This window comes from Penicillium rubens (assembly GCF_028828025.1).
Source record: "Penicillium rubens strain IBT 27055 chromosome Unknown utg000001l_segment0_segment0, whole genome shotgun sequence".
NCBI lineage: Eukaryota > Fungi > Ascomycota > Eurotiomycetes > Eurotiales > Aspergillaceae > Penicillium > Penicillium rubens.
In genome coordinates this window covers 4,738,349-4,764,980 of record NW_026890599.1, presented here as the reverse complement: position 1 = coordinate 4,764,980, position 26,632 = coordinate 4,738,349, and the positions used below count along the sequence as shown (strand labels likewise).

Below are 26,632 nucleotides of genomic sequence, written 5' to 3'. Positions count from 1 at the left end.
AGTAGATAGATACCGCCAATGCTCCCTGCGGTATCGATAGTTGGGATTAATAGTGTTTTCATCCCATAGTATTCACAACAAATACACAGACCTCGTGGATTCCCATTGAATCTTCCATCTCGATACTGCGCGACTTTCTTCTCATCATACCCACAACTCGTCTGAATCTTCCGATCAAGGCCTTTTACCATCCTCATCTTTCTTTTCCAGACTGATTCCTCCTTTCTCGCGTGAATCGTTACCGACCATGAAGAAAAAGAAGGGTGTCACTACTCTCCCAGGTGAGGCCTTGCACGAAAATCAAGATGGAGCCAAGCACCCAGTCGAACCACCCAAGGATGCCTCTGAAGGAAGTAAGTTTGCATCCTCGCCTTCAGATGCTGAGCTTGGACCCGCACTCAACAAGTTTTTCGGTGGTCCTCCTTACTGCCTGATCCTACCTGAATGCATTAAGGCCCATACCAAGCCTCGGACGCACAAGAGGGTGTGCAAGGGCCGCGTTCAATCGTTCCGCCGCTCATATCCCATAGTCAGTTGGATGGATGTACTTTCTGAAGCTACAACCGCGGATAAATTCCAACTCCAAGACAATGGCATGTACTGGTGTCATGTTAAGGGAAGGGTGGTTGAGATGTCTGCGGAGAACTACCACTTCATCTCATTGGGCTACCCGCAACGCATGATGCAGTCTTCTCGCCCGTCTGAGGCACAGAGAGAGAAAGAGACTGCTGGAGATGTGGGTGGGTAAGGCGCCAGCCCTACCAATGCTGCCGCGAATGGTGAGTACAGTTTCCCTTAATCAGTTATCTGGATACGTACTAATATAAAATAGCAGACGCAGGACCGCTCCACAACCCCGTACCCGACCCAGTCGACATACCCCGACGCTCAATTGCATCAGATCTCTCACATCTCTCACATCTCTCGCATCTCTCGCATCTCTCGCATCTCTCGCATCTCTCGCATCTCTCGCATCTCTCGCATCTCTCACATCTCTCACATCTCTCACATCTCTCACATCTCTCACATCTCTCACATCTCTCACATCTCTCACATCTCTCACATCTCTCACATCAGGCTGAGAAAAGGATTGTGGTTTCATACCAGGGTGAGGGGGATGTGAAAGGAACCTCATGTGCAGCCCAATAGTTCGAAGCTGAGACGTCAAGGCTTCGCCCCAACAACAGAGGGTCTGATTTCTAATCCCGTCATAAGAAGAGTTTCCTGCATTTGACGCCCGTCATAGTCGCACCAACTCGCTTACATCAGAAGACGACCCGACCAGATCTGACATCACAACCCGCGCTCAGGATGGCAGCACAGGAAGCTCGGATGGCCCAAAACCATCCCAACCCGATGGAAGCAATCCTACAAACAAAGGCAAGCAACCAGCTGCTCCAGTCCGTCCCAAGAAACAGAACGTTTTCATTCCCTGGACCCCTTCTCCGAAGAAAGGAACCCACACGCAGAGTGCAGGTGCCTCTAATATCTCCCGGCGGGCCGGTCCGCCCGTGCGGTATTCACCGCGCGAACTAGATGAGGGGCCGGCATTTATCAAGGCGCTCATCGAGGCAGGCACGTCGTGGGAGGAACAAGAGAAACTGTACGCATCTAAGTTCGGTATTTCTCGTTCCCAGTTTAGACTTGTGAAGAAGTTCGACCTGCTCGGTATGAAGGACGGCGGGTTTGAAAAGGCCGCGTTCAAGAGTCGCTCGGAACATTCCAAGCCCCAGGTATGAGATATCCCTGTCCCTCTCGCCTCACTTGATTAATCAGTCTTCTGACTAACATTTATTAACAGTCCACCTCAGCCAATATGGACCCAGAGTCCAGCGTGCCGACTGGGAATTCTCAGGAAAACAGCGAGCGTGACAAGGGGAAGAAAAGGGACCCCGGTCCTTCTGATGCCGCCTGAGTCCATGGGAAGATGAATTGTGGTTCGTTCGCACCCATCTTGCAACGAAACACAAAAAATCGTTTGGGAGTAGGAAAGATGAAATGGTGGTTGGAACTGTCGAATTGGGTTGCCGGGGGAGGTAATACTTGGCTGAACACGTGCCTGCGAGACCGCCACTCCATACTGTAAGATTAATAAACACAATGTAAGTGTACTCAAAAGCGATTATGCAGTATATTGACAGAATTAGTTGTAAGTACATGAGGTATAAGCGCGCTATTGGGACTCAATCCTTCGCTGGAAGCATAAGAACTAGACAAATATTTTGTAGTGGTCAAATGCACATAGTAGAAAGGCCCCCGAAGCAACCGTAGATTATTCAAAAAGTGCTAATGTTCACAGTTCTTATTCCTACAGGGCAAGAGCAAGACCGAGAACACCAGCGGCGCCAGCAAGGCTCATAGCGATACCGGTAGGGGCGGCACCACCATCGGCAGTGGTGGATGCAGCAGATCCGGACGGCGAACCGGAAGCCGAGGACGAAGCATCAGAGCTAGAGGCATCAGAGCTGGAAGCGTCGGTGGAGGTGGCCTCAGCAGCGCTGGGGCTGGAGCTGCTATCGCCAGAGGCAGTGACCTCGGCGGCAACGGAGGATGCGAAAGAAGGATAGTAGTCCTCAACAGCAGTGGTGACGTACTCCTTCACGCTGTCGGGAAGGCTGCTGTACCAGGTAGGCCAGGAGTTGGAGACCATGCCTTGCTCGACCTGAGAAAGGAAGGCGGCGGTGTTGGTGGCTTCGGCCCAGAAAGAGGTTGGGACAGCAGTTGCGATAACCATGGCAATAGAGGGAGGAATGAGTTCCTCGAGTTCGGCGGCCTGGGATTCAAGAGCGGCTTCAGTGTCGGCCGGGGCGGCCATGGCCATGCTGGCGAAGAGGACAGCTGCGAGAGACTTGTACTGCATGGTGACGGTTGAAGTATATGCTTGGGGTATAAGATAGAGAATAATACAATATGGAGGTGAAGAACAGGTGCCTTTGGTGTGCTTGAGTAATTGAAAAGAAAGAAAGAATCAGCCTCCGGGGTCTTTATGCTTAAATACTTAAATGCGCCCCCGATGCGTTGTCACAAGTCCTGGAAGGTATCGCGAGCCTTGGGGCTCTGGCGGCGGAGCCCGAATGAGCCTGCCGCACTATCTTCCCGGGTTCCACCACTAACGGCCAATCGCAGCCTCGTCGCCCCCAAAGCAAATGGAGAAAGGCACACCGAATAGCTTTATAGCGCAATCCTTCGCCCTATATTTTCGACCCTATAATTTCGGATTTTGGGGGCCAGGTCCACTGCGGCGAATTACCCACCACTCTACTCTGTACAATCCAGGGCGAAACTGCTATCGGCTTACTGATATCCCCCTTTTTTCTGCACCCTGAACTCTTACAAGTCCAAATCATCCCCCAGGGCTTGACGCTACAGTCGGAACAGGAAGGTCCGGTGTTTCAATCCGTCTGCCGAGCCCCAAGACTCATTACGCATGCCTTATTTGCACGCCGGTTCATCATTGGAGTCGGAGGCTCTTGGAAATTTATATGACATCATTTTCTGGGGGCCAAAACATGCTTAGAAATATTCGTTGATACTTTGTCTGTACGGTGTTTGACTAGTGTTTAGAAGGTATTCCTGCCTGGCCTTCTGCACGGGGTTGTTGGTGCGATCCGAGTGTTCAATCAGGGAATATGCACTGCCCACGAAATCATGTCGCCCATTATCATTCGTGCGAAGTCATTGTCACAAGGTAACTATCCAAGAGGATCTGCACTGTACATAGCCCTACAGGCCACGTTGTTTGTGTTGGCTAAAAGGGCATCGTAGATGCCTACAGTGAGGTTGTGACGAAAGCAAACAGTCTACTGTGCGTAGCAATGCTAAGAGACATTAAGTTGTGCCTGTTTGACTGCAATGCGATGGACAGTGGCAGTGCTTGGGGTGTTCTTGTGCAACATAGCGACTGTGCATAAGTACATGTTCTTATCCTCGGCATTCGTGATAGTTATGGACTACTCAGGCCGTGTGGCTAGCATCTTCATATCTTTGATTCAAAATGACGGGCGCCGACATTAATCACTTTTTACACGGTTGCATGGATAACGCACACGCTAGGGCCTCATATATCAACTCACACTAGCAGTATGGACTGGATTATAGTGCCACTCTAGGCATAATATATCAAAGTCTATGTTATATCCCTTGAACAACGGAGCAAGGACGATTCTTCGTAGAGAAACATGAAGATAGTGGCTTCTGTGCCCAAGAAGATCCCCGTTCACTGCCAGACCAAGGCCACCACAGCCCCACTTTATATGTCCACATGGGGCTGTTTCTGTTGTTGGACGGAAATTTCGTCCATTATTGATGTACCAGGACGGCTTCAACAATATGAGAAACTCCGGGAGATATAACCCGTTGAAGTAGAAGGTGCTACCTCTTTGCTTATGAAGGAAATGATTATTTGAAAGAAATGAGTAGACTAGACCTGCTCTGCCACTTTTGGTAAATATATATAACAAAAGTGGCATCTAGTGTCAAGCATCTATAGTACTATAGTAATCGTTTTTCCTATACTTCCTTTTCTTCCCTTTATCTAATTAAAAAAGATAGTCGATGTAAGGCCCTGTCCTGGTCGCAAAAAATCAACGGATGTAATAGAACAAGAGCAAAAAAGAAATCTCTCCCTCGGGGAATCGAACCCCGGTCTCCCGCGCTTATCGGTGTTAATGACAAGCGGAAATCATCACCACTAGACCAAGGAAGATTGGATGGCTGAGTTACTGCTCGGCCACTTGGCTGGTTGATGAAGAAACATGGAAAGCAATGCTTAATGTTTGATGCCCGCTCGTTGGGAAGTCAAAGACCTCCCTCCATCGAACCACCTACCCCTCTCTTCTCATCCAATCACTTTGCAGTTTATTGGCCGGTCCTTAGCAACATGTTACCTTAAAAACAATTCCATGACCATTCTTTGTGGAGATAGCCCAGCCTAAATCCCACCATCTCCACCCTTCAATGTCCTCAAACGGGAAAGTCCTGGAGATGTCCGGGTCTACCTGGGTGAGAAGAACACTCCGACTTCCCCGCAAGAAGCAATAAATACTGTAGAAATCGCCGCAAATCTCCACGCGGGTTCAACAATTACAGAAAACTAGGAACCATGACATCCGTTTTCAAGAATGGGCGTATCTTCATCCCTTCGCAGGCCTCGAATAATGAGGAGAATTTTGCCCAGGGCATGATCATCGAGAATGACAAGATCTCTCATGTCGGCTCACTCGACGGAATAACTATCCCAGAAAATGCAAATGTCATTGACCTGGAAGATCGGACTGTTATTCCAGGCTTCATCGACGCCCATGTACACCTCCTGCATTACGGGCAGTCATTGCGCAAGGCCGATCTCATCGCATGCACCTCACTCGATCAGATCCGTGCAGTCATCAAATTTTACGCCGAAGCCAATCCTTCTCTACCGCGCATCTTATGTAGAGGCTGGATCCAATCATCTACCAATGGAGTTGCACTAGCAAGTATGCTGGATGGTATCGACCCACGTCCCATCTACATTGATTCCTTCGACCTCCACTCCATGTGGTGCAGCGCAGCTGCTCTCGATGAGATGGGGGTTCATACTGCCCCCGATTTCCCCGGTGGAAGAATCCACCGCGACGAAAGTGGAAGAGCTTCAGGACTACTTGACGAATCTGCTGTTGTCAACCTTGCATGGCCATTTCTGGAAAGTGTTACCTCCACGGAAGACAAACTGAGTGCGTTGGACACTGCAGTTGCTGCGTACACCGCTGCCGGGTATACCGGAGTAGTGGATATGGCCATGGACGAAGGAACCTGGGAGATTCTGAATCTTTACCGTCGCGATCATACCATCCCATTCCACATCGGCGTTCACTGGCTCGTCCCCTTCTCAGCGGATCAAAACGCCAACTTCAAACACCTGGACCGAGCAATCCAGCTACACCAGGAGTACAACCAGCCCGATTTCCATGTCCTCGGAATAAAACTCATCTGCGATGGCGTCGTCGACGGATGCACTGCCGCTCTCCTCCAACCGTACACTGGTAAATCCGATCCCGTCGAACCAATCTGGCCGGAGGATATGCTCCAAGAGGTAGTCCAGCGCGCCGATTCAGCGGGAATCCAATGCGCAATTCATGCCATAGGCGACAGAACCATCCATCAAGCAATCAACGTGCTGTCGAGAGTCGGCACGCCAGGCCGGAGACACAGAATCGAGCACCTGGAGCTGACAACCTCGGAAGATGCCAAGCGACTCGGTCAGCTGGGTATTACCGCCTCGATCCAGCCTGTGCACTCTGATCCGATGCTTTTCAAGGCCTGGCCTGGTCTTGTGGGCCCCGAGCGCTGTAAGCGCGCGTTCGCCTACAAGGAGTTCAAAGATGGAGGTGCTCCTATTGCTATCGGCACTGATGCTCCTACTGCAGCTCATTTCCCTTTCCCTAATCTTTACAATGCTACTACGAGGCGCTCGGCGCTTCAGACTGAGATGGATGATACTGTAAACGAGCATTTCAAGTTGGGTTTGGTTGAGGCAGCTACGGCAGCTACGGCTGGTGCGGCCTATGCGCGGTTTGCTGATTCCTGGACTGGGAGTCTGCAGAGGGGATTATATGCGGACTTTTTGGTTGTTGATATGCAGTGGACTCCGGAGACATTGCTTCAGGCGCGTGTCTGCCAGACTTGGTATCGGGGGAAGAAGGTTTTTGATTCATGAAGCTATTGATAGCTGTGGGTTATAGATTCATAATCAGTTAAATGAACATTAAAAAGAATACACGAGTGTACAGAAAAATCTCTAGTAGCATTGCTTTTACTATTCCTTATGACGTTTCTGCTTCTATGTGGGGTGAACATCACGGTGACATCACCAGTACACGCTTTTGCCTCACGAAACAATTTGCGACTATCACTATGTACGATTATCTCAATTTGCGATGTGCAGTTAATGAGTGGAATATATAGTATCGATTGACAATTTCTTAATTTACAGCTTATCATCGCATCATGACGGAATAACTCCTAGTTCCGATCTAGTCCCTCAGAGCTTCAGTGTAGTTCCAAGTCCAACAAGGTGAATGAACGCCAATTACTCCTCGACTTTCTCAGGTTGCTGTTCCTGGAGTCCACGGTCGGTACTTATATCAGAGAGGAAGGAAGCTGATACTCGTTAGTACAAATAAAGATCCCTGGGTTGATAGTTTGGGTATAGCAAAGACCTACTGTGATCTACCTCCTGTGAAGACCGACGCTCTGTGCTCTTGTGCACACCTTCCAAGGCATGTTGGTGTGCAAGCTCCGCGCACGTTTCACGGCCAGACCTGTTATATTTGAATTTGTCAGTTAGGGGATACTTGGGCGAACTTCGAAGTAGTCTAAACGCACGGGGCGACCTCTCTGTCTACCATGAGATCCTCATATTTGGCATCGGATTGGTTCTTCTGTTGGTTCTCCATTTCTCCAAGAGAGCTGCGGCGCTTTTCGTAATTGGGATCTAGGGGGTTTTGATCTCTGTCGGTTTTGACCATGTTCGAGTGTGTAGATTGTGTAGACTATAGTGGTGGCAAATGCAGGGTTGATAGTGTGGGAGTATTGACAAGCGAATTTGTTTGGAAATATGTTGGAAACTGAGCGAAAATAAACTATTTATCTTATGTTACATGCGGGGAGTCTTCGATGTCATAAGTTGGGCGTGGCAAACTTATGATATAAACACTTCTGGCGAACCTATCAGATCCATTTTGATCCTGGGATTTGAACAATGAACGTCGGCCATCCTAGCTATTGACCATGAAGAAACAAAAAAGGGGGGAAAGGGGTTTAACTGTTGTGGTACTCACCTGAAGCTGAATTGCTCGTTACACGAGGCGAAGTAGTTTATATGGCCAACTATGTATGAGGTCAAGTGCTCGTCAATGGGCCGCAAGATGGCAAAATTAGTAATATTCTGGCCTTTTCTATTGTGATTTGCATTGTGGAATGAAACAATAAGTGGAGGGGGGATGTAAAAATATAGATATATGATCCTCATCGTCCATTCTAGATATGTATTGTTGGTTTATCCTCGAGTCGGAACCATTACGGGAAAATCCCAAGGCTTCTAGATATCGATGGGATGTAATAGCATTGATTTTCCAAGTATGTGACAAGTCAGCACCATCTCTTAGGAATAAAGGTCTTTTCTCTCTAATTCCTTCACAAAGCAACGCTTCAGCGATGGCCCTCCTCGCAATACACGATGCCATTTTTCGTAAATTCCTTCCGAAGCCGAGATGACAGGTTAGTTGCCATGGAGCATAGATCTCGCGGGGGTTTTGGAAGATGGCAAATACTATAAGACAACAAAATTGAGTTCAGTTCCTGACTTTCCTGTATCGCGAATGCCCATTGGCATGATCATTTGAGTAGAGCCAGACAGTAATTGACGGACGCCACAACGATGCCGGCCTGCTGCTAACTGGGAAATTCATCGTGGCTTGAGTCGAATGAAGATTTTATCTAACCCAGTATTAGTTCTGAGGTCCACCTGATCAATGTTAGTTTGTCCCTTTGTTGAGTGTATATACATGCAGACAGGGAAGTAATTTCCTAAATAAGAAAGCATAGTTACTAGTATCTATTAGGCAATGGAATGCGATCGGAATCGACCCACAACAAAATAGTTAGGAACCAGAGCTCGCATCCGAATTCAAAAGATTCCGTTTCTGCACCGGCTTTGATCATTGGAACGTTCCTACGGAAAATTGACTCCGGAAGTTCGTGAATAACCCATGTGCGGCTGAAGCGGCTACCAAGTGCTATTAATAAATAGGGTTATGATTCTACAAAACTTGGTTAGTCGATTTGTATAATAGGTTAGAAGGTGACCACGGCTATGAGAGAGGACAAAGACTGAAGAAGACAAGACTACTCCAGTCACTTGAAGAGTCATTCCTTTTACTAAAATGCTCCGATTAAAGTAAATTAAGCCATTCTCTTGGCTTCATAAGGTGATCCTTCGGACCCCACTACGTCTTGGCTTCTTGGTACAGACAAGGTACAATATAGAACGATTAGCTATCCGATATTGAAGCTGAAAGATCGCAAGACGCGGAACGATAATGATAGCCCGAGCAAAAGATCGTTTTCTAGACCAGTTCGAGGTGCATCGGGCAGGTAGACCGAACATAACCCGCCTCGGGATGAATCCTGTAGGGACAAAGTCAATGTGGGGTGCAGCAGCAGATCATTTAGCTAATACCTTCATCTAAGCATATCAACAGAAGAGCCGGTCAGATCAACGCCATTAACCAACCACGTTGTGTCAATTCAAATTGACCCTGGGGCATATTGTCACTAGTCCAAATGCGGCTATTGTCTGGAGAACCGGGCTTCTGGTGGGGAGAGGATCACTCAGTTCGGATCATCGGATCCTCAGTCGAGATGGCGCGCACAGATTTTTTTTTGCGCAGCTCGGATGTATTTAAATGAAGCTGAATTCTCTGTTTTCTGAAGGGCTGAGGCTGAGGAAATCCGATTTTGCTGCTAGCGACTACGATCCATATCGACCTTTTGAGGGGAAAAATTACATCATATCTTCAAGTTCGGCTCACTTTGGATCCCCGCGCGGAACAGGGGGACAACAAGAATTTGCGAACCAAGACCAGCCCTGAAGAATTTCGTGGAGTCGCGTGGGATCGGAATGGTGTTTGCACGTGGTGATATCTCCGGCCATGATGATGAGAGAATTACCTTAGGTAAAATTAGAACACCACCAGCAACTCAGACCCAGAATATCGACTAACAGCAGCACAGATCATCAAGACCCCAACAAAGATGTTACAATCGTGTCCTGGGATGGTCCGCGCGATCCCGCAAATCCATACAACTGGTCTCTGTGCGAGAAATGGCTTCTCACAGCTCTCGCCGTGTTCGCCACTTTCATGACCATGATCAACGGCACAATCATCACAGTAGCCCACGATCCCATGAATGAACGCTTCAACATTTCAGACGCCAATTTTCCTCACTCCTACTGGCCCGTCACATCGTGGGCTCTTGGAGGTGCTTGTTTTTCCCTGCTGGTCCTTCCCCTTATGGAGGACTTTGGTGTGCGATGGGTGTTCCTGGGCACGTACGTGACCTTCATCTGTTTTGTCGTGCCGCAGGCTGTGGCACAGAATTTCTACACGTTAGTAATAACGAGATTCTTCGCTGGAGGATGCGTCTCCATTCTTGCCAATACCTCTGGCACGGTGATTGGGAATGTTTGGGACACGGAGCGAAGTCGCAACGTCCCTGTCAGTCTTTACATCCTTGCCTACCTAGTGGGTAGTAGCATTGGACCCGTTATTGGAGCTGCTATCTACCACGCCCTCACGTGGAGGTGGATTGGCTATATCCAGCTCATTTGGTATGGTGTTTTCTTCCCTCTGTACTTCTTCTTGTTCAAGGAGTGTCGTGGAATTGCAATACTAGGGCGGCGGGCTAAGGCTCTGCGACGTGAAGGCAAGAATGCCTATACCCAGCATGAAATCGACACGCAAGGCCAGTCGATCTTGAGCATCGTGGGCCACAGCGCGAGCAGGCCTCTTTTCCTATTCTTCACCGAGTCTGTGGTGTTTGTATCGACGCTATGGTCCGCCTTTACCGTCGGTACGTTGTATCTGTTCACTCAATCCGTTGAACAGGTATTCGAAGAGCTGTATGGCTGGACACCAGCACAAGCTGGATATGTCCAATCAGCGGTCGTGATCGGGGAGCTTTTAGGATGGGTGTGCACCTTGTTCTCAGGAAAGCTCTACTTCGACTCGGCATCCCGCAATAAGGAAATCCCCGGTACGCCTATTCCCGAGGCTCGGCTGTATCTCGCCATTGTGGGCGGTGTATTCGGGATTTCCAGTGGTATGTTCACATACGCCTGGACATCGTATCCGGACTTTCCGTGGATCGCACCGGCCGTTGGTCTCGCTATGGTAGGGGCCGGTAGTGTCATTGTCGTGACGGGAATTTCAGACTATGTGGTCGATGCATACAGCAAATACGCGGGCAGTTGTATGGGTATCATTGCTACTGGCGAGAACACCCTGGCGGCGTTTCTGCCTCTAGCTACTATGAGCATGTATACTCATCTTGGGCTCCAATGGGCTAGTACAGTACTGGCCTTTATTGCGTTAGCTCTGTCTTTTGCGCCAATATTGGTGCTTATATGGGGTAGAGAAATCCGTGCACGGAGTCCGTTCATGAAGGAAGCTATGGTGGAAAAAAGGAGGAAGAGTATCGACTCTGTCTAACGGGTTTTGAAGGACACATCCCGCATATCAACAGACTTATGAGTATGTTTGCTGTCTTCGCTGAATATTTTATTTTGTCCAAATTCAGCCTTCTTCATGACTCATGCGGACAAGTAAAGCAAGGCCATCCGCAACTCCGAGGAGTTATTTAGGCGAAAGACTTGATCATGGTTAAAAGGCACTTTGATATGTTTCAGTCTGTTCCAGCCTAGGCAAACCTTAAACTATAGACGACATTCCCACCTGTGAAACCCCTGCATAAGCAAGAACACATGGAGTGAATTCAAGACTATGAATGCCAAGAGACGAGTGGATCTAATTGTAAGCAAAACATCAATATGGTTTGAATCAGGGGCAATTTTTCATCGAACTCGAGAAACGTCGGAGATATTCCAGATTGCGGTATAGATCGAGGAGGCGACGCTAGCCCGAAATGAAGTTCCCCCCTTAACCTCCACATGTCTCCTTCCACGTTCGTCCAAGGGTCCTTGAGGCAAGTGGTAATTGTGGATTGACATTGTTTTGTTGAGGTCAACTATAGACTGACCAGACAGAAGAAAATGGAGGGAAAAGAAAAAAAAAAGAGAAAAAAAGGGGAAAAAAAGACCCATCGCCAAAAAACACCACACCAACAAAACACCACTATCGCAACCCACGATTCAGTGACCGGACCACAGATAATAGCCGAATTACTCCATTAGTCTTGCTCCTCCAACGACAGGGGGATAAACGGGCCGCCTCCCTTCTTCCTGTATAGGTCGTCGACCAACATATCTTTCCGCATGAGGCTCCTTGCATGAGGAGAGGAATAACGTCCCCACGTTTTTCTGAATTGTCGGATTTCTAGATCGTTTCAGGACGGACGATCAAACAGCTTGATTCCCGGTGCCCTGTGCGATGGTCTGACTACTCCGTTCTCCGTAGTACTCAGAATAGCATCCGAGGACGGCATTTGAACAAGCTGGGTGTGAATACCGACGGCTTCTGCTTTCCTGGGGCCATGAAATCCTGGTCAGAGTTGAAACCTGCAGCCAAAGTTTATATTCATGAGGATGTGATAAAGATTCATGGATATCGTGGATCTGGACATATGTCTGCGGAGTACATATCTTGACCTCGATCTGGTAGGACTCCGATGGGTTAGACACCAGCAATCGTTGTACACGGTGACCTTGGTTCTCTTCCTATGCTCTTATTTTACTCTTTGGTTCGATGACCGCTAGGCAATTGTTGATGGGGCGGTCGATAATGGTTTGGTGGTTCTAGGACGATCTAGTCAGATCCAACCGGATGTTATTTTTTTTTCGAGGATGAGACATTCTGACACATAGATCCATTTATGCGGTGATCTGATAATGATCTCCGTGGATGGAAATAGCATGATTGAACTCTATACTCCGTATATGATCGTGTTTTCTTCGGACATATGGGTGTGCAACCATCTCGGACCCGTACCTATCCTGATCTCATTGAAATTTCTGACAACCATACACGAGTCAGAGTAGTCTACCGAGTCCACCTGCTGTGGGGTGCTATCCCAGCTTGGAATCTGCCTTGTTTCCCATCCTATGGCTCGCCCTATAGGAAGGCTCCGGTACCTGTCTGTCCATGTGGTCTGGACCGTTGCTCATCTTATTTATGATATGGCTGGCTGGGGGAAATGTGGACCAGATACAGAGTACAGGTAAAGAGTGAAGGTACACAAATACATGTCTATTTGATTTTGCATAGTAAAAAGCACTGTGCTCTGTACAAGGAGGGTTGAGCGAATGTACAATCGATAGGTAGTAATCAAGATACTACGTCGTACGGAGTACAAGGTACTTTTTCCCATTAGACGAGTCTCATTGGGCTAAAAGAGATAAGTCCGAAATACCGCAGGGGCGATCCCCCCAATGCCACCGTTTATATACCAGGTGCACTACTCCGTAGAGGTCGGAGAAAAAGGGGAAAATTCGGGAGGTTTCAATGCATGTAAGCGCCCACACCAAATCTGAAACGACAGGGCGGGTGCTTCAGGTCGCAGCGCCAGTTTGATGAGCCTTGGCGGTCTCCACCTCTTTTTCCCGTTGGACTCACACGACTTTTCTGTCTAGAAGGATCTCTAAATATGGCAAGTGATATGTTTATCAATTGTTTATGCAGCCTGGTCACTATGAAGATTGGGCCAATCATCAATTTTGTGAATACTAAACAAAACATTGTACAGAATTAAGACAGGGGGGTTCTATTCCCTTTGTTGACAAGAAGTCTTATTCAGATATCAGAAACTATAAGAGAAACAAACTATTGTGTGTTAAATTGATACACTTCTTTTATATGTATCATCAACAAAAGATAAGTGAAGTATAAAAAAAGTAAATGTACCTGAACCGTTTGGATAAACATGTTTTTCTTGTTCCGCCCTGTAAATGACCGATAGATACCATGTAAATAACAGGCAATACCAGATTAATAACATAAATAACACAACCCACCACCATTAACAGCGGATAATAAGTCCTCCGTCCGATATGACTAAGAATAACCCAAAATAACATACTAGTTTCTGACCGGTCAGACGTCCCTAGGCGCTTCCCCCATTCCCAGCTTCGATTATTATTAGACTTGTACTTCTTCCCCCCCCCTTCTTCTTCCTTCACCCTATCCTCGAGCTTCCTCTTCACTTTCGTTTCTTTCTTCCGCTGCGCGCGAAAATTCCCAGAGGCTTACCGGCTGGTCCAGTTTCATTCTCTGACAATCTCTCTTTCTTTCTCTTTGTCTACGAGGCTGGTTCCTCTGTTTCCTTACCCTTTTCGCGCGTGTGATCTAGAACTTCTCCCGATCGGATATCATCTTGACTGGTTGGCGACGTTGATCCTCGCACTTCCGATCCTGTTGAACCATTCAGCTGGTGAGTTTGGTCCGAGGTCTTGCAGCTATGTCTCAGAGTCAGAGTCGCAGAGGGTTTCTTTTGATTGGACTCAAATCGCCTCCTTGTTTGCGCATGCGTTATCAGGCGGTCTTTTCCTCAATGCTAATTATTTGTAAAGTGCGCTTCTCACAGAAAGAAAATAAAAATGTATCCTCAACCAGGTGGTCAAATCCCTATGGCACCACCCCAAAAGCCTGAAACCTTTATGCTCTCCACCGAAGCACAGCGAAGCCTACCTCACGACGCGCAAGTTGCTCTTCAGCAAGTGGATAATCGTATGTCTTTGGGTTTTTACTCCCGCATCAAAGCAGTGTATTGACATGGGGCCAGTGAAATATTTCCTTCTGTCAGCTCCCGTTGACTGGCAACCGGATCAACTCATTCGACGCTTTTTGCTCCCCACAGGCGACTATGTCTCTTGTGTTTACTGGTTCGTCCCACCCTGGAGCGTGATGTCTCGAGAAGCTGACTGATCCGGTCTCAATAGGAGCGGTCTTTTCCACATCTCCGGTACCGATATTGTCCGATGCCTCGCATTTCGATTCCAAGCCTTTGGACGTCCGGTGAAGAACTCGAAAAAGTTTGAGGAGGGCATTTTCTCGGATCTACGAAATCTCAAGGCCGGCGTAGACGCGGTCCTGGAGGATCCAAAGAGCCCGTTCCTGGACTTCTTGTACAAAAACAACTGTATTCGGACCCAGAAGAAGCAAAAGGTGTTTTACTGGTACGGTGTGCCGCACGACCGGCTATTCCTCGATGCACTAGAACGGGACTTGAAGCGCGAGAAAATGAACCAGGAGGCCACCACGGTCGCAGTCAGCGAACCGGCCCTGTCCTTTGAATTCGACTCGTCCCAGTCTTTGTACGAGCAATTGACCAAGTCTCAACAAGTGAATCTGAACTCCTTCGCTGCCCACGCAAGTACGACATATGGCCAGCCCAACTCCCCCGTGGTTCGGACCGTTGACGCAATGCCTCCTCCGCAGATGGCTCCCCCAGCGATTCCCCTGCTCCAGGACGACTCGGGGAATCAGATGTACAGCCACCCACAGATGCCCCTTTCGAACAATCTAGTCCAGAGCATCATTAAGCGCGAGCAGGACTACGGCCACATCCAGTACGATCGTCACGGAATGCCGATTTCCCGCCCCCATCAGCGCCATTCTTCCATGCCGACCTTCTACGAATACTCGCCTGCGCCATCGTTTGTATCCTCGCAATATGAGGATTACAGCAATCGCGGCCTGTCCTTCGAACCAGTCACCCCGCCGCAGCATTCCGTCGGACTCGGAGGAGAACCAGCTTACATCGCCAACGAAGACACTGGACTTTACACCGCGATTCCAGATATCTCAAGTGGACCCGCCTATCACCCTATGATGCAGCTGCCTCCTTCGAATCTGTCTAGTGCTCACTATCAGCCTGCGCCCCGGTCTTTCTCGGCAAACCCGTATCCTGTCATCGAGGGATCCCCAACATACAAGCAGCGCAGACGTAGGTCATCTATCCCGCCCAGCACCGGTGCTGCTGCATCCGGCAGTGCTGCTCACGCCCAATCAACAACTCCAGGTCCTCAGTCAGTCTCGTACGCTGCTCACAGACCAAGTGACCTGCGGCGTTCGGTTTCTAGCTCAGTCGCTCCAGTTGCAGAGGGGGATGAAGCTGCCCAGGAAATCGCTCGCACTTACCCAAGTGCGATGCTGCCACAAAAGGATCTTCTTCACGAAATGTCCCGTCATGGCACGCCGCTGCAGAGCATAGACCAGAGCACCGCACAACATCCAGGCTCAATGGCAAACCAAACCAATGATCTGACATCTCTGCCAAGCAGTGGTGCCATCGAGACTGCGGTTCAAAATACTACTGGTCGGTCCGAGCGTTCGGCGCCTGGTCCTACTCGGAGAGCCAGGAGTGCAACCATGATGGAGTTGGGCCCGTATCCCACCAAGGCCCATTCTTGCCCCATCCCGTCATGCGGTAGAACCTTCAAGAGATTAGAGCATCTCAAAAGGTAAGCTTACTCCTATTTTTGACTCACGCGGGTGGGGCTATTCTGCACCGTGCGCCGTGAAACCGTTTCAATAGCCGCCGACTAACCCCTTTTTCTAGACACGTGAGAACGCACACACAAGAGCGTCCGTACCCCTGCCCTTACTGCAGCAAAGCTTTCTCGAGGTCCGATAATCTTGCACAGTGAGTTCCTATTGTTCTCATTCTTTTACGGCGTTCACTAATGTTTGCTAGACATCGTCGGATCCATGAAGCGCAGCAGGATGGTCAGGCAATTGCCCCAACTGACGAAGATCTGGATAATGACACACACGAATTCGGTTCCCCCAGGGAAGATATGTCCCCGCCGGAGCCCGCTCACACAATGATTAGCATGCCCAATATGACGTCGATGGCAGCTCCTTTGAGCATGCCGTCCGCCCTGACCGGCATGCCGACTTCACACATGATCGCCCCGCAACTCCTCCAGCAACACATGTGAGAACGCTACAGAGCATGGTGTGTCTATGCAAAACAGTAGATTGCCGGGGATGTTCCGAGCAAGTGTTTCAATTCTCCTTTCTCTTCGGGTCTTCCGGGCGCATACAGGCGTCTTTTGTTTCAGGCTTTATATCGCCTCTTGTTTAATCGCACATGGTCTAATACTGGCCTTGCACATACCGCGATATTCGTGTATAGTTCGCGTGTTATGTCTTTGCTTGTCTTTGACATTGTATCCATTTGTCTTTTGATTTCGTTCGGTTTCTTTTGGTTTTCGCGATGTGCGATGGTTACAGGAAACATCGTGTATTATTGCTGTCGGCTGCCCTGCACGTGAATTGGGTTGCGCTGGCAGACATTCATTTCATGCTGGCTGGCGGGCACGGGCATCAGAGAGGTTCGACTATCTCTCGATGGGAAATGAGTTGGGAAGGGAAAGATTCGGGTTGGCTTCTTGGATCGTCAGGCATTGTCCATGGAGACCGGCTGGGAATGGTAAGGTTATTTTGTACGCCTCGAATCACACTATATAGACAGACGTTGTGTAACGACTTTGAATTGGAATGTGAAAAAACACTTGAAAATTTTACAACTACCATTATTGCCGTGTGCACTTGCTCGAATGCATCTACGGTGGTAATGATGTGAGTAAAGGCGGTTACGGTCTATAAATGGTTCATCACGTGTTGCTGACGTCGATCACCTCTGCAGCCCTTCATGATAGACATATCAACCAGATTGCCCATCTGACACACCCTGCTTTGACCAGGAGGCTATATCCTGTCGAGTTTTACCTTTGTTCAGCTACACCTGGCCGGTAAACGATGTGTGGCTGCCAACACCCAGCACAACTCCATATTTCTCACGATATCTAATTCCCCACACTCCAATAACCCACAGTAGTCCAGACTACCTACCACCAACACGGGGGTTGTAAAGTCAACCAAAAGAAAATTCGCAGTCGACAACTACACTCAAAAAAGAAAAAGCAAATCCCAGCTCAGCTGAACCCTGCGCCACAGTCAGCAGTTGGAAATAATAGCAGCCCCAACCACATCCAAACACGCATCCCCGTGTTCTTCGAGTTAATACTGGTTGGTACCAATTCAAAACATCGACATCCCGACTCTTTAATTCTCCGATGAGAGACTTGGATTGCAAGCCTGCCCTTAATCCTATCGACGAGAACTCGCCTCTCATGGTTGCTACTCGCCGTGCAGCCCGGCACGGTGCCGGTGCCGATGAGTCGTCTAAGAGTGCGCTGTACATGTTTCTTTTGACTGTGTCTATTGGTGGGTGAGTAGCTTCGAATACCGTGGTTTGGTTTTATTTGTTTAATGCTATTGTGACTTACATACTGGGCATCTATTGACATTGGGCTCCTTTGACAGACTTCAGATTGTTTGGTCTGTCGAACTTGGTAATGGATCGGTAAGTAACTATAGGTCGTGACTCGCAGAAGATGCTTCGATTTTGATTTGCATTGCTTCTTTCGCCCTGAAGTCGCAACATTAGGTGAAACAACATACTAACTCCGGTACAGCCATACCTTCTATCCCTTGGGATGAGCAAGTCGCTTCTTGCCTTTGTTTGGATAGCCAGTCCCTTGACGGGTGCGCTGGTGCAACCATACATCGGCATCCGAAGCGATAACTGCCGACTCGCGTGGGGTAAGAGGAAACCGTTCATGGTCGTTGGAGGCGCAGCAACCGTCGTCTCATTGCTAGCTCTGGCATGGGTGAAAGAGATTGTGGGAGGGTTTCTATCTATATTCGGCGTCGAACCAACTTCTGCAGGGACCAAAGTCGTTATTATTATCATGGCAACGATCTTCATGTATTGCCTTGATTTCGCCATCAACACAGGTGCGCCTTTCGGTCGGTATCTTCACGTTTATACTTGCCTGGCTAATTACCATCTTATAGTGCAAGCTGCGATCAGAGCGTTCATTGTTGACAACTGCCCCACCCACCAGCAGGAGCTGGCCAACGCATGGGCTAGCCGGATGGTCGGCGTTGGCAACATCTTGGGGTATATCTTTGGCTACATGGACCTGCCGAAGGCTGTCCCTTTCTTGGGAAATACACAGTTCAAGGTCCTGTGCGTACTCGCCTCGGCTTTCCTGGGCGCAACCCTTGCCTTCAGTTGCATCTACATCAAAGAGCGGGATCCCCGAGGAGACGAGCCTGTGACCGACAAGTTGGGCGTGGTCTCCTTTTTCAAACAAGTCATCAAGTCGATTCGAAGCTTGCCAATGCAGATTTCCCGTGTCTGTCAGGTGCAGATCGCAGCGTGGGTGGGCTGGTTCCCATTCCTGTACTACTCCACGACTTATGTCGGGCAGTTGTATGTCAATCCCGTTTTCGCAGATAACCCCCATCTCTCCGAGAGTGAGGTCGATAAGGCCTGGGAAGCCGCTACTCGAGTCGGAACGTTAGCTCTTCTCATCTATGCTATCATCTCCTTCCTTGCCAATATCTTGCTTCCTCTTTTCGTGGTCCCCTTGTATGGACCGGCGCCAAAGACTGTCTCGCAACGGGATTCTCTAGAGGGCAGTTTAGATGACGATGCAGAACCCGCTGCAAGGAGAGTGTCGTTTTCAAGTATGCCGACGGGCACTGCATCCGAGCCTCTGCTCGACGCGGTCCCACTCGAGCAGGAGGCTGAAGGGAAACCGACTTGGCTTTCGCGTCTGCGCATCCCGGGCTTGACTCTCCCGCGAGTCTGGCTCATCTCCCACCTCCTCTTTGCAGCGTGCATGTTCAGTACTTTCTTCATCTACTCTCACCAAGGTGGGTCGGCGTTTGTGGGCCTTGTCGGTATCTCCTGGGCTGTAGCGCTGTGGGCTCCCTTCGCTCTGATCTCGGCGGAGGTAGCTAGGATTGATCCCTCAAGACGAAATAGCCACCATACAGGTCAGAGCACCTGTATCGAACATGAGAGTGAGGCTCAAGACGAGGGTCCTGGTGATCATGGCAGCGTTGGTGGCAGTGATGTTGAGCATGGACCGAAGGATTATCGTGAGGGCGGGGATGTTGCACAGGCGGGTATTATTCTTGGGCTGCATAATATGGCTGTTTCCCTACCCCAGATTCTGTCTAGTCTTGTTTGTAGTGCTATTTTCAAAGTGTCTCAGAAGCAAAGAGGGGAGCCGTGGGATGATAGTGTGGGATGGGTGCTACGGTTTGGTGGATGTGCTGCGTTAGTGGCTGCATGGTTGACTAGAAGGGTTTCGGATGGGTCAAGGTAAACTTGGATACATGAGGGTCCTACAAAACATTCATTGGATTATTGTATATGTATGTATTTCCAAAGCAAAGATTAAGTTAACTAACCCCAGCTTTGTCTAACTATAAATAACACAAAGGGATTCTGCAAGGGATGGGGATAGCAATAGTCGTACGGAGTATGTGGGTCCTTCTATACAGCCCTAGAGCATTATCAAATTATATTATCGAGTAAATGATGATGTGTTCTCGCACTGAACTAGATTGACTCCCTTTGTTGCTGGCTACGTATTCTGCCCGAATCCACCGGTTGCGCGGCACTTCGAAAATCGGCCCACGTGTAATTTTTAATTACCAATACACAGCATATCTTACGCTATCGTTGTATTATTCCAGTTTACCCACCAATTTGGCTCCGACCAGCCCTGCCGTTTTCTGTATCGTACAAGCCCGTACCTGACCTCTTATCTGTCCCTCGGATGCAACTTAAGCAGCCCGTGTCCTATTACGGCTAACACAATTCGATCTTGTCGCAACCTGTCATCCATCTCTTCGTGGATTTGGATTATGTACGCCTGGTCCTGCCATCTCAATTTCACTGTGGGAGTGAACTGCCAGTCATCCGCCCTGGCCCTTGATACTTCCCAAGGCGTGAGCCGCGATGGCTAGCCAACTTATGAACGATGGCCTACACGCCCTGCTTCGTATGTCCCTCCGAGCGGTGGTCTTGGACGCTGCGCTCTAATTTTCCATTTGGACTGCGAGCTAACATATCTATTTCTGTTATAGGGAGAGCCGCTGAGGACTCCGATCCCGACGGTACGCGCGCCTAAACTCACCCCCTCATCCCTCCCCCCTCGTCTTGTCGCGATATAGCGCTATTCAGCTTCGGAAATCTAACTAATATGGCAAACTGCAGATGCCCCCGAGGCAGGGTCCAAGGAGATCACAAGCTCCTGGGCACTGTTTATCATGATCATGTTGTTGATGTTCGCCCTGTTCACGAGCTACATCCTTCAGCAGAAGAAGATCCAAGCTGTCCATGAGACGGTTCTATCAATTTTTGCAGGTAGGCGATATCCTCAGTGGCGCAGACACAATCTGGGAATATACAAAGCTCGTTTGGTCTACGCTAATTAGTACGGACTTGCTAACGGTCGCCAGGGATGTTCGTTGGACTACTCATCCGTTTCACAGACTCCACCCTCCAAGACAGCGTTGCCTTCGACTACCAATTCTTCTTCAACCTCCTTCTTCCTCCGATTATTCTCGCCTCTGGTTATGAGCTCCACCAGGCGAACTTCTTCCGACATATCGGCACGATTCTCACGTTCGCGTTCGCCGGTACTTTTATCTCCGCAATCGCGCTCGGTCTGGTGCTGTACCTATGGACACGGATCCCGCTGAGTGGCTTGGATATCTCTTTCGTCGAAGCTATTTCGGTCGGCGCAACTCTCTCCGCTACGGATCCTGTCACCATCCTAGCTATCTTCAACCTTTATAAGGTCGAGCCGAAGCTGTATACTATCATTTTTGGCGAGTCGATCCTGAACGATGCTATTGCTATCGTGCTCTTCGAGACGGCGCAGAGGTATCACGAGACAGGCGCGGCTGGCTCTTTGACCTTCCTCAATATATTTGAGGCCGTGGGGCTCTTTTTACTCGTCTTCTTTGGTAGTATGGTTGTCGGAATGCTGGTTGGAATCGCGACCGCGCTGGGTCTCAAATACACCCTCGTGCGACGCTTGCCCAAGATCGAGAGCTGTCTGATCATTTTGGTTGCATATGCCAGCTACTTCTTCTCCAATGGCGTGCACCTTTCCGGCATTGTCTCGCTCTTGTTTTGTGGTATCACCCTTAAGCACTATGCTTACTATAACATGTCGCGTCGCACGCAGTTGACCACCAAGTACCTGTTCCAGGTGATGGCTCAACTTTCAGAGAACTTCATCTTTATTTACCTCGGCCTTGACCTCTTCGTAGAGCCTAACCTCCAGTTCAACCCCTTGTTCATCATGGTGGCGGTGTTTGGTATCTGTCTCGCCCGCTATCTCGCGGTCTTCCCGCTCTCCAAGGCTATCAATTGGTTCATTCGATACCGAGCACGCCGCCGCGGCGTGGACGTTCCTGACGAGCTGCCGTTCGCTTATCAGGCGATGCTCTTCTGGGCTGGATTACGTGGTGCCGTGGGTGTTGCGCTAGCAGCTGGGCTATCAGGAGTCAATGCGCCCGCTCTTCGTGCGACAGTCCTTGTTGTCGTTGTGCTAACCGTCATCATCTTCGGTGGAACAACTGCACGCATGCTGGAGATTCTGGGCATTCGAACGGGTGTGGTCGAAGAGCTTGACTCGGACGATGAATTCGACACTGAGGTGACCCATGGCGGCACCTACTACAAGCGCTCCGGCACGAGCCTGGGATACATCCCGCGACGCGCCGACTCGGTGATTCCCATGGATGGGGTCCCCACTCCCCGCGCCGAAGGCGAGCGTACACACAGCTATTCCAGTGGCAACAGTCGCCGCCCAAGCCCACCCTATACCCACACAAGAATGTACTCCGCCGCATACAGCAACAAAGACCAGTCCTGGCGCGACCGTCAATCCGCTGCGACGTTACTCAACGGCGCATCTGGGCCGAGCGCAGGCGAAGGTAGCGACGACGAGTTCGGCCTGCCACCCTCGGGCCCCGGCCGCTCCAATGATCCCACTCACCCAGACGAGTTTGATCTCGATATCGAGGGCATCTCTGACGACGACCTCCCACCGGCTGCAAGCGGGGCCTCGCGTCTCCGCCGATCCGCCTCTCAACCCCCTCACCCTTCGAGCGCCCCCCCTACCAACGCCGCGGCATCGACCAGCGTCTCACCCACTCGCCAGCCAGTCGGTATGTCCGCGCGGGATGCGGTGCGGGGTCTTTTTTCGGGAGGTGCTTCGGGCGATCATGCGGCTTGGTTCCGCCAGCTCGATGAAGACTATATCAAACCCACGCTTTTGCTGGACCAGTCGAATCATAAAGGACCCGGGCCTGGTGCGGTTTGAGATGATGATACCTTGGAAGCGGCCTTCGTTTTGTTTTCTTTGATCTGGGTGTATATTTAACCTTTCTTGTTTGGGTCTGCATTCTCGTTATTGTTTTCCTTTTTCTGCATTTTTGGCTTCCATACAAGGCCTGATTGTCTGTATGAGCCTGTGTAAACGATACGTTTGAAACCTATAGATGTCAACAAGATCTTCCCATTGGATACATGGACCTCGTACTCCGTAGAGCTTTGGAGGTCGTAGAATTGAGTTTCTCCGCACTTTAGCGTTGTCTGTTACCCCACACTTGGGATATCTCACCTTCACAAGATAGTCGGACCTTCCGACATGAGATAGACAGAAGAATATCGGACAGGTCTCGGTACATGGCAATTTAATAAACGTAACACTCTAAGATAAGCCAAGGCTTCGCCTCCGTGCGTTCCTATCTCCTGCGTTATCGCCCACTCGGATCAGTCACAGCTATCTGTGTAAAGTACCTACATACCAAGGTACGTAGCCCAGGAGTCTAATTATGTGCGGCGTTAGGCTTTCCAAGTTTATCCGGGAGGACTTGCCTCGGTGTCTATCTCCTAAGTCATCTGGTCCTTGTATTAGCTTCGAGGCTTGCAGTTATGCACTGATGTAGATAGGATTAGCGAGGGTTCCCTACCTGGTCTGCTGCCGCTTTACAGAACCATATAGGATATCTAATATAATCAGGATATATATCAGTACGTAGTAACCTTGGAATGTACGCTACACTGTGTGACATAATGAGCCTCCACGTGGTTCCTTCGTGCTCCATTTCGGAGGCCTGCTTGCCAAAAATGAAGAATTTCTTGAATATTGATATAGATACTGGAAACATTGAAGACATCGGAACTGAATACACTAGATGTCTTTTCAGGGCGGTAGTAAACTGTCCATCTAAAGTCGTTATTAAGATCGTTCCCGATCACCCTAAGCAACATGTCAAACCTATGGCTTTCATGGTATGCTGAGTTCTACCCAGCCACCAAAAGGCAGCAAGGGATGAGTCCTAAAGGGGACGGATCGTTTCGATAGCATACATGTATACAATGTTGTACATGTATTTATGCTCCCCCGCTCCGCTAGGCGAGCCGCTTTTGATTCTAGGTCGATCTTCTTTGAAAAGAGAGGAGATATGCAGTATTGTGTCATGTACCCCCTCAGCATTTGCTGCAGATAAATCTAACTATTCGGATTCTGGAATCGGAAGGTATTCGAAGGTTATATCTATAGAGACCCTGACCAGACGGCAAGGATCTGCGCTTACTGCACCTGTTATCTGGCTCTTGAATTGGTGCTTATAGTACTCGTGTCCATCGGAATATTGACCTTATCTTTTTCTTTCTTCCCGACGTCTTCATTTCTATTAGGTGTTGAGCGCCCCATCGCGTTTATTTGTTTGCCTATCCACTCGCTCGGTTCCCTCTATAATCATTACACGTACTCTCGCTATGGATGATACAATGGAGAAAGTGGCATCCCAGACAAGCAAGAGGCGACAGTCGACAGCTACAGGTCATGACTCGAAGCCTCAAGCTGGAGATACCGAGCTGCTAGGTGTGTATATTGCGCGGCTTACTGGCCTGGTGTAACCATGAGATCGTTGCCACTAACTGATCAACAGCGACCCTCGGGTACAAGCAGGAATTGCGGCGTCATTATTCGACGATTCAGATATTTGCTGTCGCCTTTAGTATTATGGGGCTTTTGCCTTCCATTGCTTCTACGTTGGCGTTTTCAATGCCCGCTGGTCCGGTGGGAATGGTTTGGGTAATATACACTAGCTGAAATTTATTAGTATTGTGACTGACCGAATGCTAGGGTATGCAACTATCTTTTCAGGTGTATAGTTCTAACAATTGCTAACTGGTTTCTTGGACAGGATGGTTGGTTGCAAGTTGCTTTATCTTTATTGTGAGCTTGGCAATGGTACGGTTTACTCAATTTACAACCCCAGAAATGATAGAACTAATGATCATCAGGCCGATATGGCATCTGCAATGCCCACAGCAGGCGGACTCTACTTCTGGACCCATTACTTCGCATCCGAGAAATGGAAGAACCCGCTCAGTTTCCTCGTCGGATATAGCAATACTATCGGCTTGATCGGGGGCATATGCTCAATTGACTGTAAGTCAGCCCAGATCAGTACAGACACAATAAGAACCTAATCACTAACTCTTGCCCTCAGATGGTTTCGCCAGCATGCTCCTCTCAGTCATCTCACTCGTCCGCGACGGCAACTGGTCCGCAACACGACCAGTCATCTACGGCACATACGTAGCAACAGTCTTCGCACACGGCATCATCGCCATCTTTTTCGCCCGGATCATGCCTAGGATTCAATCCGCCTGTATCTTCCTCAACATCGCTCTCGTAGTAGCAACCGTCATCGCTCTACCCTTAGGAAAAGCAAAGAACAGCCCGCCAGTCAATCCGGGCTCGTATGTCTTCGGTGAGGTCCAGAACCACACTACCTGGCCCACTGGCTGGGCCTTTATCATGGCATGGCTATCGCCCATCTGGACCATTGGCGCCTTCGATTCCTGCGTGCATATGAGCGAGGAGGCGACACATGCTGCTCGCGCCGTCCCGCTGGGGATTATCTCTTCTGCCGGATTATGTGGTCTTCTTGGATTTGTCTCGCTGGCGGTTATTGCGTCTTCGATGGATAGGAACATTGAGGGGATTTTGAACTCGAAGTTCGGTCAGCCTATGACTCAGGTTTGTTTTGCCTTGCATTTTCCGTTGTCTTGTCTTCTTGTGTTGGACGTACTCTCTGATCTGGATTTACTACGTAGATCTACTACGACGCCCTCGGCAAAAGCGGAGCACTGGGCTTCATGGTCGTGGTAATGATCGTCCAATTCTTCATGGGACTGAGCATCGTAAGTTCCCATACCACCTACTACCAACACATTCCCAGCCCCAAAACCGTCCATTAACTAGCCAGGTCCTAGCCGCCTCCCGCCAAAGCTGGGCTTTCTCCCGCGACGGTGCCCTCCCCCTATCCTCCTTCTTCCGCAAAGTAAGCCAGCACACATTCATGCGCTACCAGCCCGTCCGCATGGTGTGCGGTATAGTCGTCGCATCGGCGGTTATCGGCCTCCTCTGTCTAATCGACGAAGCCGCCGCCAGCGCGCTCTTTTCCCTCGCTGTAGCCGGCAACGACCTCGCCTGGCTGACGCCCATCCTGGCGCGTCTGCTCTGGGGCGGTGATCGCTTTATCCCTGGTGAGTTCTATACAGGTAAGTATCTCAGTAAGCCGATTGGGTGGGTTGCTGTCATCTATATGATGTTTGTTATTGTTCTTACTATGATTCCTACCGAGGGGCCGAATCCGTCGCGTGAGTTTACACTTCACCATACTATTCTCTGTGTTTTTGCTGACTGGGTGTTGGTTGAAGCTCAAACGATGAATTATACGGTTGTTATTAATGGGAGTCTTTGGCTCGGGGCGTTGGCTTATTATTATGCTCATGCTAGGAAGACGTATAAGGGGCCTCAGACTACTGTTAGTCCTGAAGATGAGGGGAAGAATTTGGAGGGGGATTCTAAGTAAGATATCGTGGCTTTTGGTGAGACTTTGTCCAATATGGTCTGTTTTGATGCCCTCTGTTGTTCATGTCGATATGGAGTAGATTAAGTCTATATGCATCCAAGAATATAAGAATTGAAGGGGTCTTACTCCCATTAGCT

The 26,632-nt window shown here is 49.3% G+C and overlaps 9 protein-coding genes across 9 annotated transcripts; 7 read left to right on the top strand and 2 right to left on the bottom strand.

The window, feature by feature from the left end:
* Window positions 1–247: 247 nt before the first annotated feature.
* Window positions 248–1,915, top strand: N7525_001856 (uncharacterized protein; the record flags this gene model as incomplete). The annotated part of the gene is made up of 4 exons (XM_061212076.1): window positions 248–740; window positions 833–1,108; window positions 1,216–1,733; window positions 1,802–1,915. 4 exons carry the CDS (start codon window positions 248–250, stop codon window positions 1,913–1,915), a joined length of 1,401 nt encoding a protein of 466 aa, XP_061071302.1.
* Window positions 1,916–2,308: 393 nt separating this feature from the next.
* Window positions 2,309–2,860, bottom strand: N7525_001855 (uncharacterized protein; the record flags this gene model as incomplete). Its single annotated transcript, XM_061212075.1, has 1 exon — window positions 2,309–2,860. One exon carries the CDS (start codon window positions 2,858–2,860, stop codon window positions 2,309–2,311), a length of 552 nt encoding a protein of 183 aa, XP_061071301.1.
* A 2,241-nt stretch (window positions 2,861–5,101) lies between these two features.
* On the top strand, window positions 5,102–6,694 carry N7525_001854 (amidohydrolase; the record flags this gene model as incomplete). Its single annotated transcript, XM_002557494.1, has 1 exon — window positions 5,102–6,694. One exon carries the CDS (start codon window positions 5,102–5,104, stop codon window positions 6,692–6,694), a length of 1,593 nt encoding a protein of 530 aa, XP_002557540.1.
* Window positions 6,695–7,066: 372 nt separating this feature from the next.
* N7525_001853 (uncharacterized protein) lies at window positions 7,067–7,505 on the bottom strand (the record flags this gene model as incomplete). The annotated part of the gene is made up of 3 exons (XM_002557495.1): window positions 7,067–7,137; window positions 7,201–7,298; window positions 7,363–7,505. 3 exons carry the CDS (start codon window positions 7,503–7,505, stop codon window positions 7,067–7,069), a joined length of 312 nt encoding a protein of 103 aa, XP_002557541.1.
* A 2,153-nt stretch (window positions 7,506–9,658) lies between these two features.
* N7525_001852 (uncharacterized protein) lies at window positions 9,659–11,249 on the top strand (the record flags this gene model as incomplete). Its single annotated transcript, XM_002557496.2, has 2 exons — window positions 9,659–9,713; window positions 9,772–11,249. 2 exons carry the CDS (start codon window positions 9,659–9,661, stop codon window positions 11,247–11,249), a joined length of 1,533 nt encoding a protein of 510 aa, XP_002557542.1.
* A 3,059-nt stretch (window positions 11,250–14,308) lies between these two features.
* On the top strand, window positions 14,309–16,654 carry steA (sexual development transcription factor SteA; the record flags this gene model as incomplete). Its single annotated transcript, XM_002557497.1, has 5 exons — window positions 14,309–14,438; window positions 14,494–14,593; window positions 14,651–16,174; window positions 16,273–16,356; window positions 16,408–16,654. 5 exons carry the CDS (start codon window positions 14,309–14,311, stop codon window positions 16,652–16,654), a joined length of 2,085 nt encoding a protein of 694 aa, XP_002557543.1.
* A 1,140-nt stretch (window positions 16,655–17,794) lies between these two features.
* N7525_001850 (putative sucrose transporter) lies at window positions 17,795–19,903 on the top strand (the record flags this gene model as incomplete). Its single annotated transcript, XM_061212074.1, has 4 exons — window positions 17,795–17,949; window positions 18,045–18,084; window positions 18,197–18,518; window positions 18,579–19,903. 4 exons carry the CDS (start codon window positions 17,795–17,797, stop codon window positions 19,901–19,903), a joined length of 1,842 nt encoding a protein of 613 aa, XP_061071300.1.
* A 638-nt stretch (window positions 19,904–20,541) lies between these two features.
* On the top strand, window positions 20,542–22,921 carry N7525_001849 (bifunctional K:H/Na:H antiporter NHX1; the record flags this gene model as incomplete). The annotated part of the gene is made up of 4 exons (XM_002557498.1): window positions 20,542–20,584; window positions 20,670–20,699; window positions 20,800–20,949; window positions 21,045–22,921. 4 exons carry the CDS (start codon window positions 20,542–20,544, stop codon window positions 22,919–22,921), a joined length of 2,100 nt encoding a protein of 699 aa, XP_002557544.1.
* A 1,382-nt stretch (window positions 22,922–24,303) lies between these two features.
* On the top strand, window positions 24,304–26,495 carry N7525_001848 (putative GABA permease; the record flags this gene model as incomplete). Its single annotated transcript, XM_061212073.1, has 6 exons — window positions 24,304–24,490; window positions 24,558–24,688; window positions 24,916–25,063; window positions 25,125–25,657; window positions 25,735–25,821; window positions 25,860–26,495. Coding segments are annotated over 6 exons (1,722 nt in total), but the record flags the coding sequence as incomplete, so codon positions are not given.
* Between the last annotated feature and the right edge of the window lie 137 nt (window positions 26,496–26,632).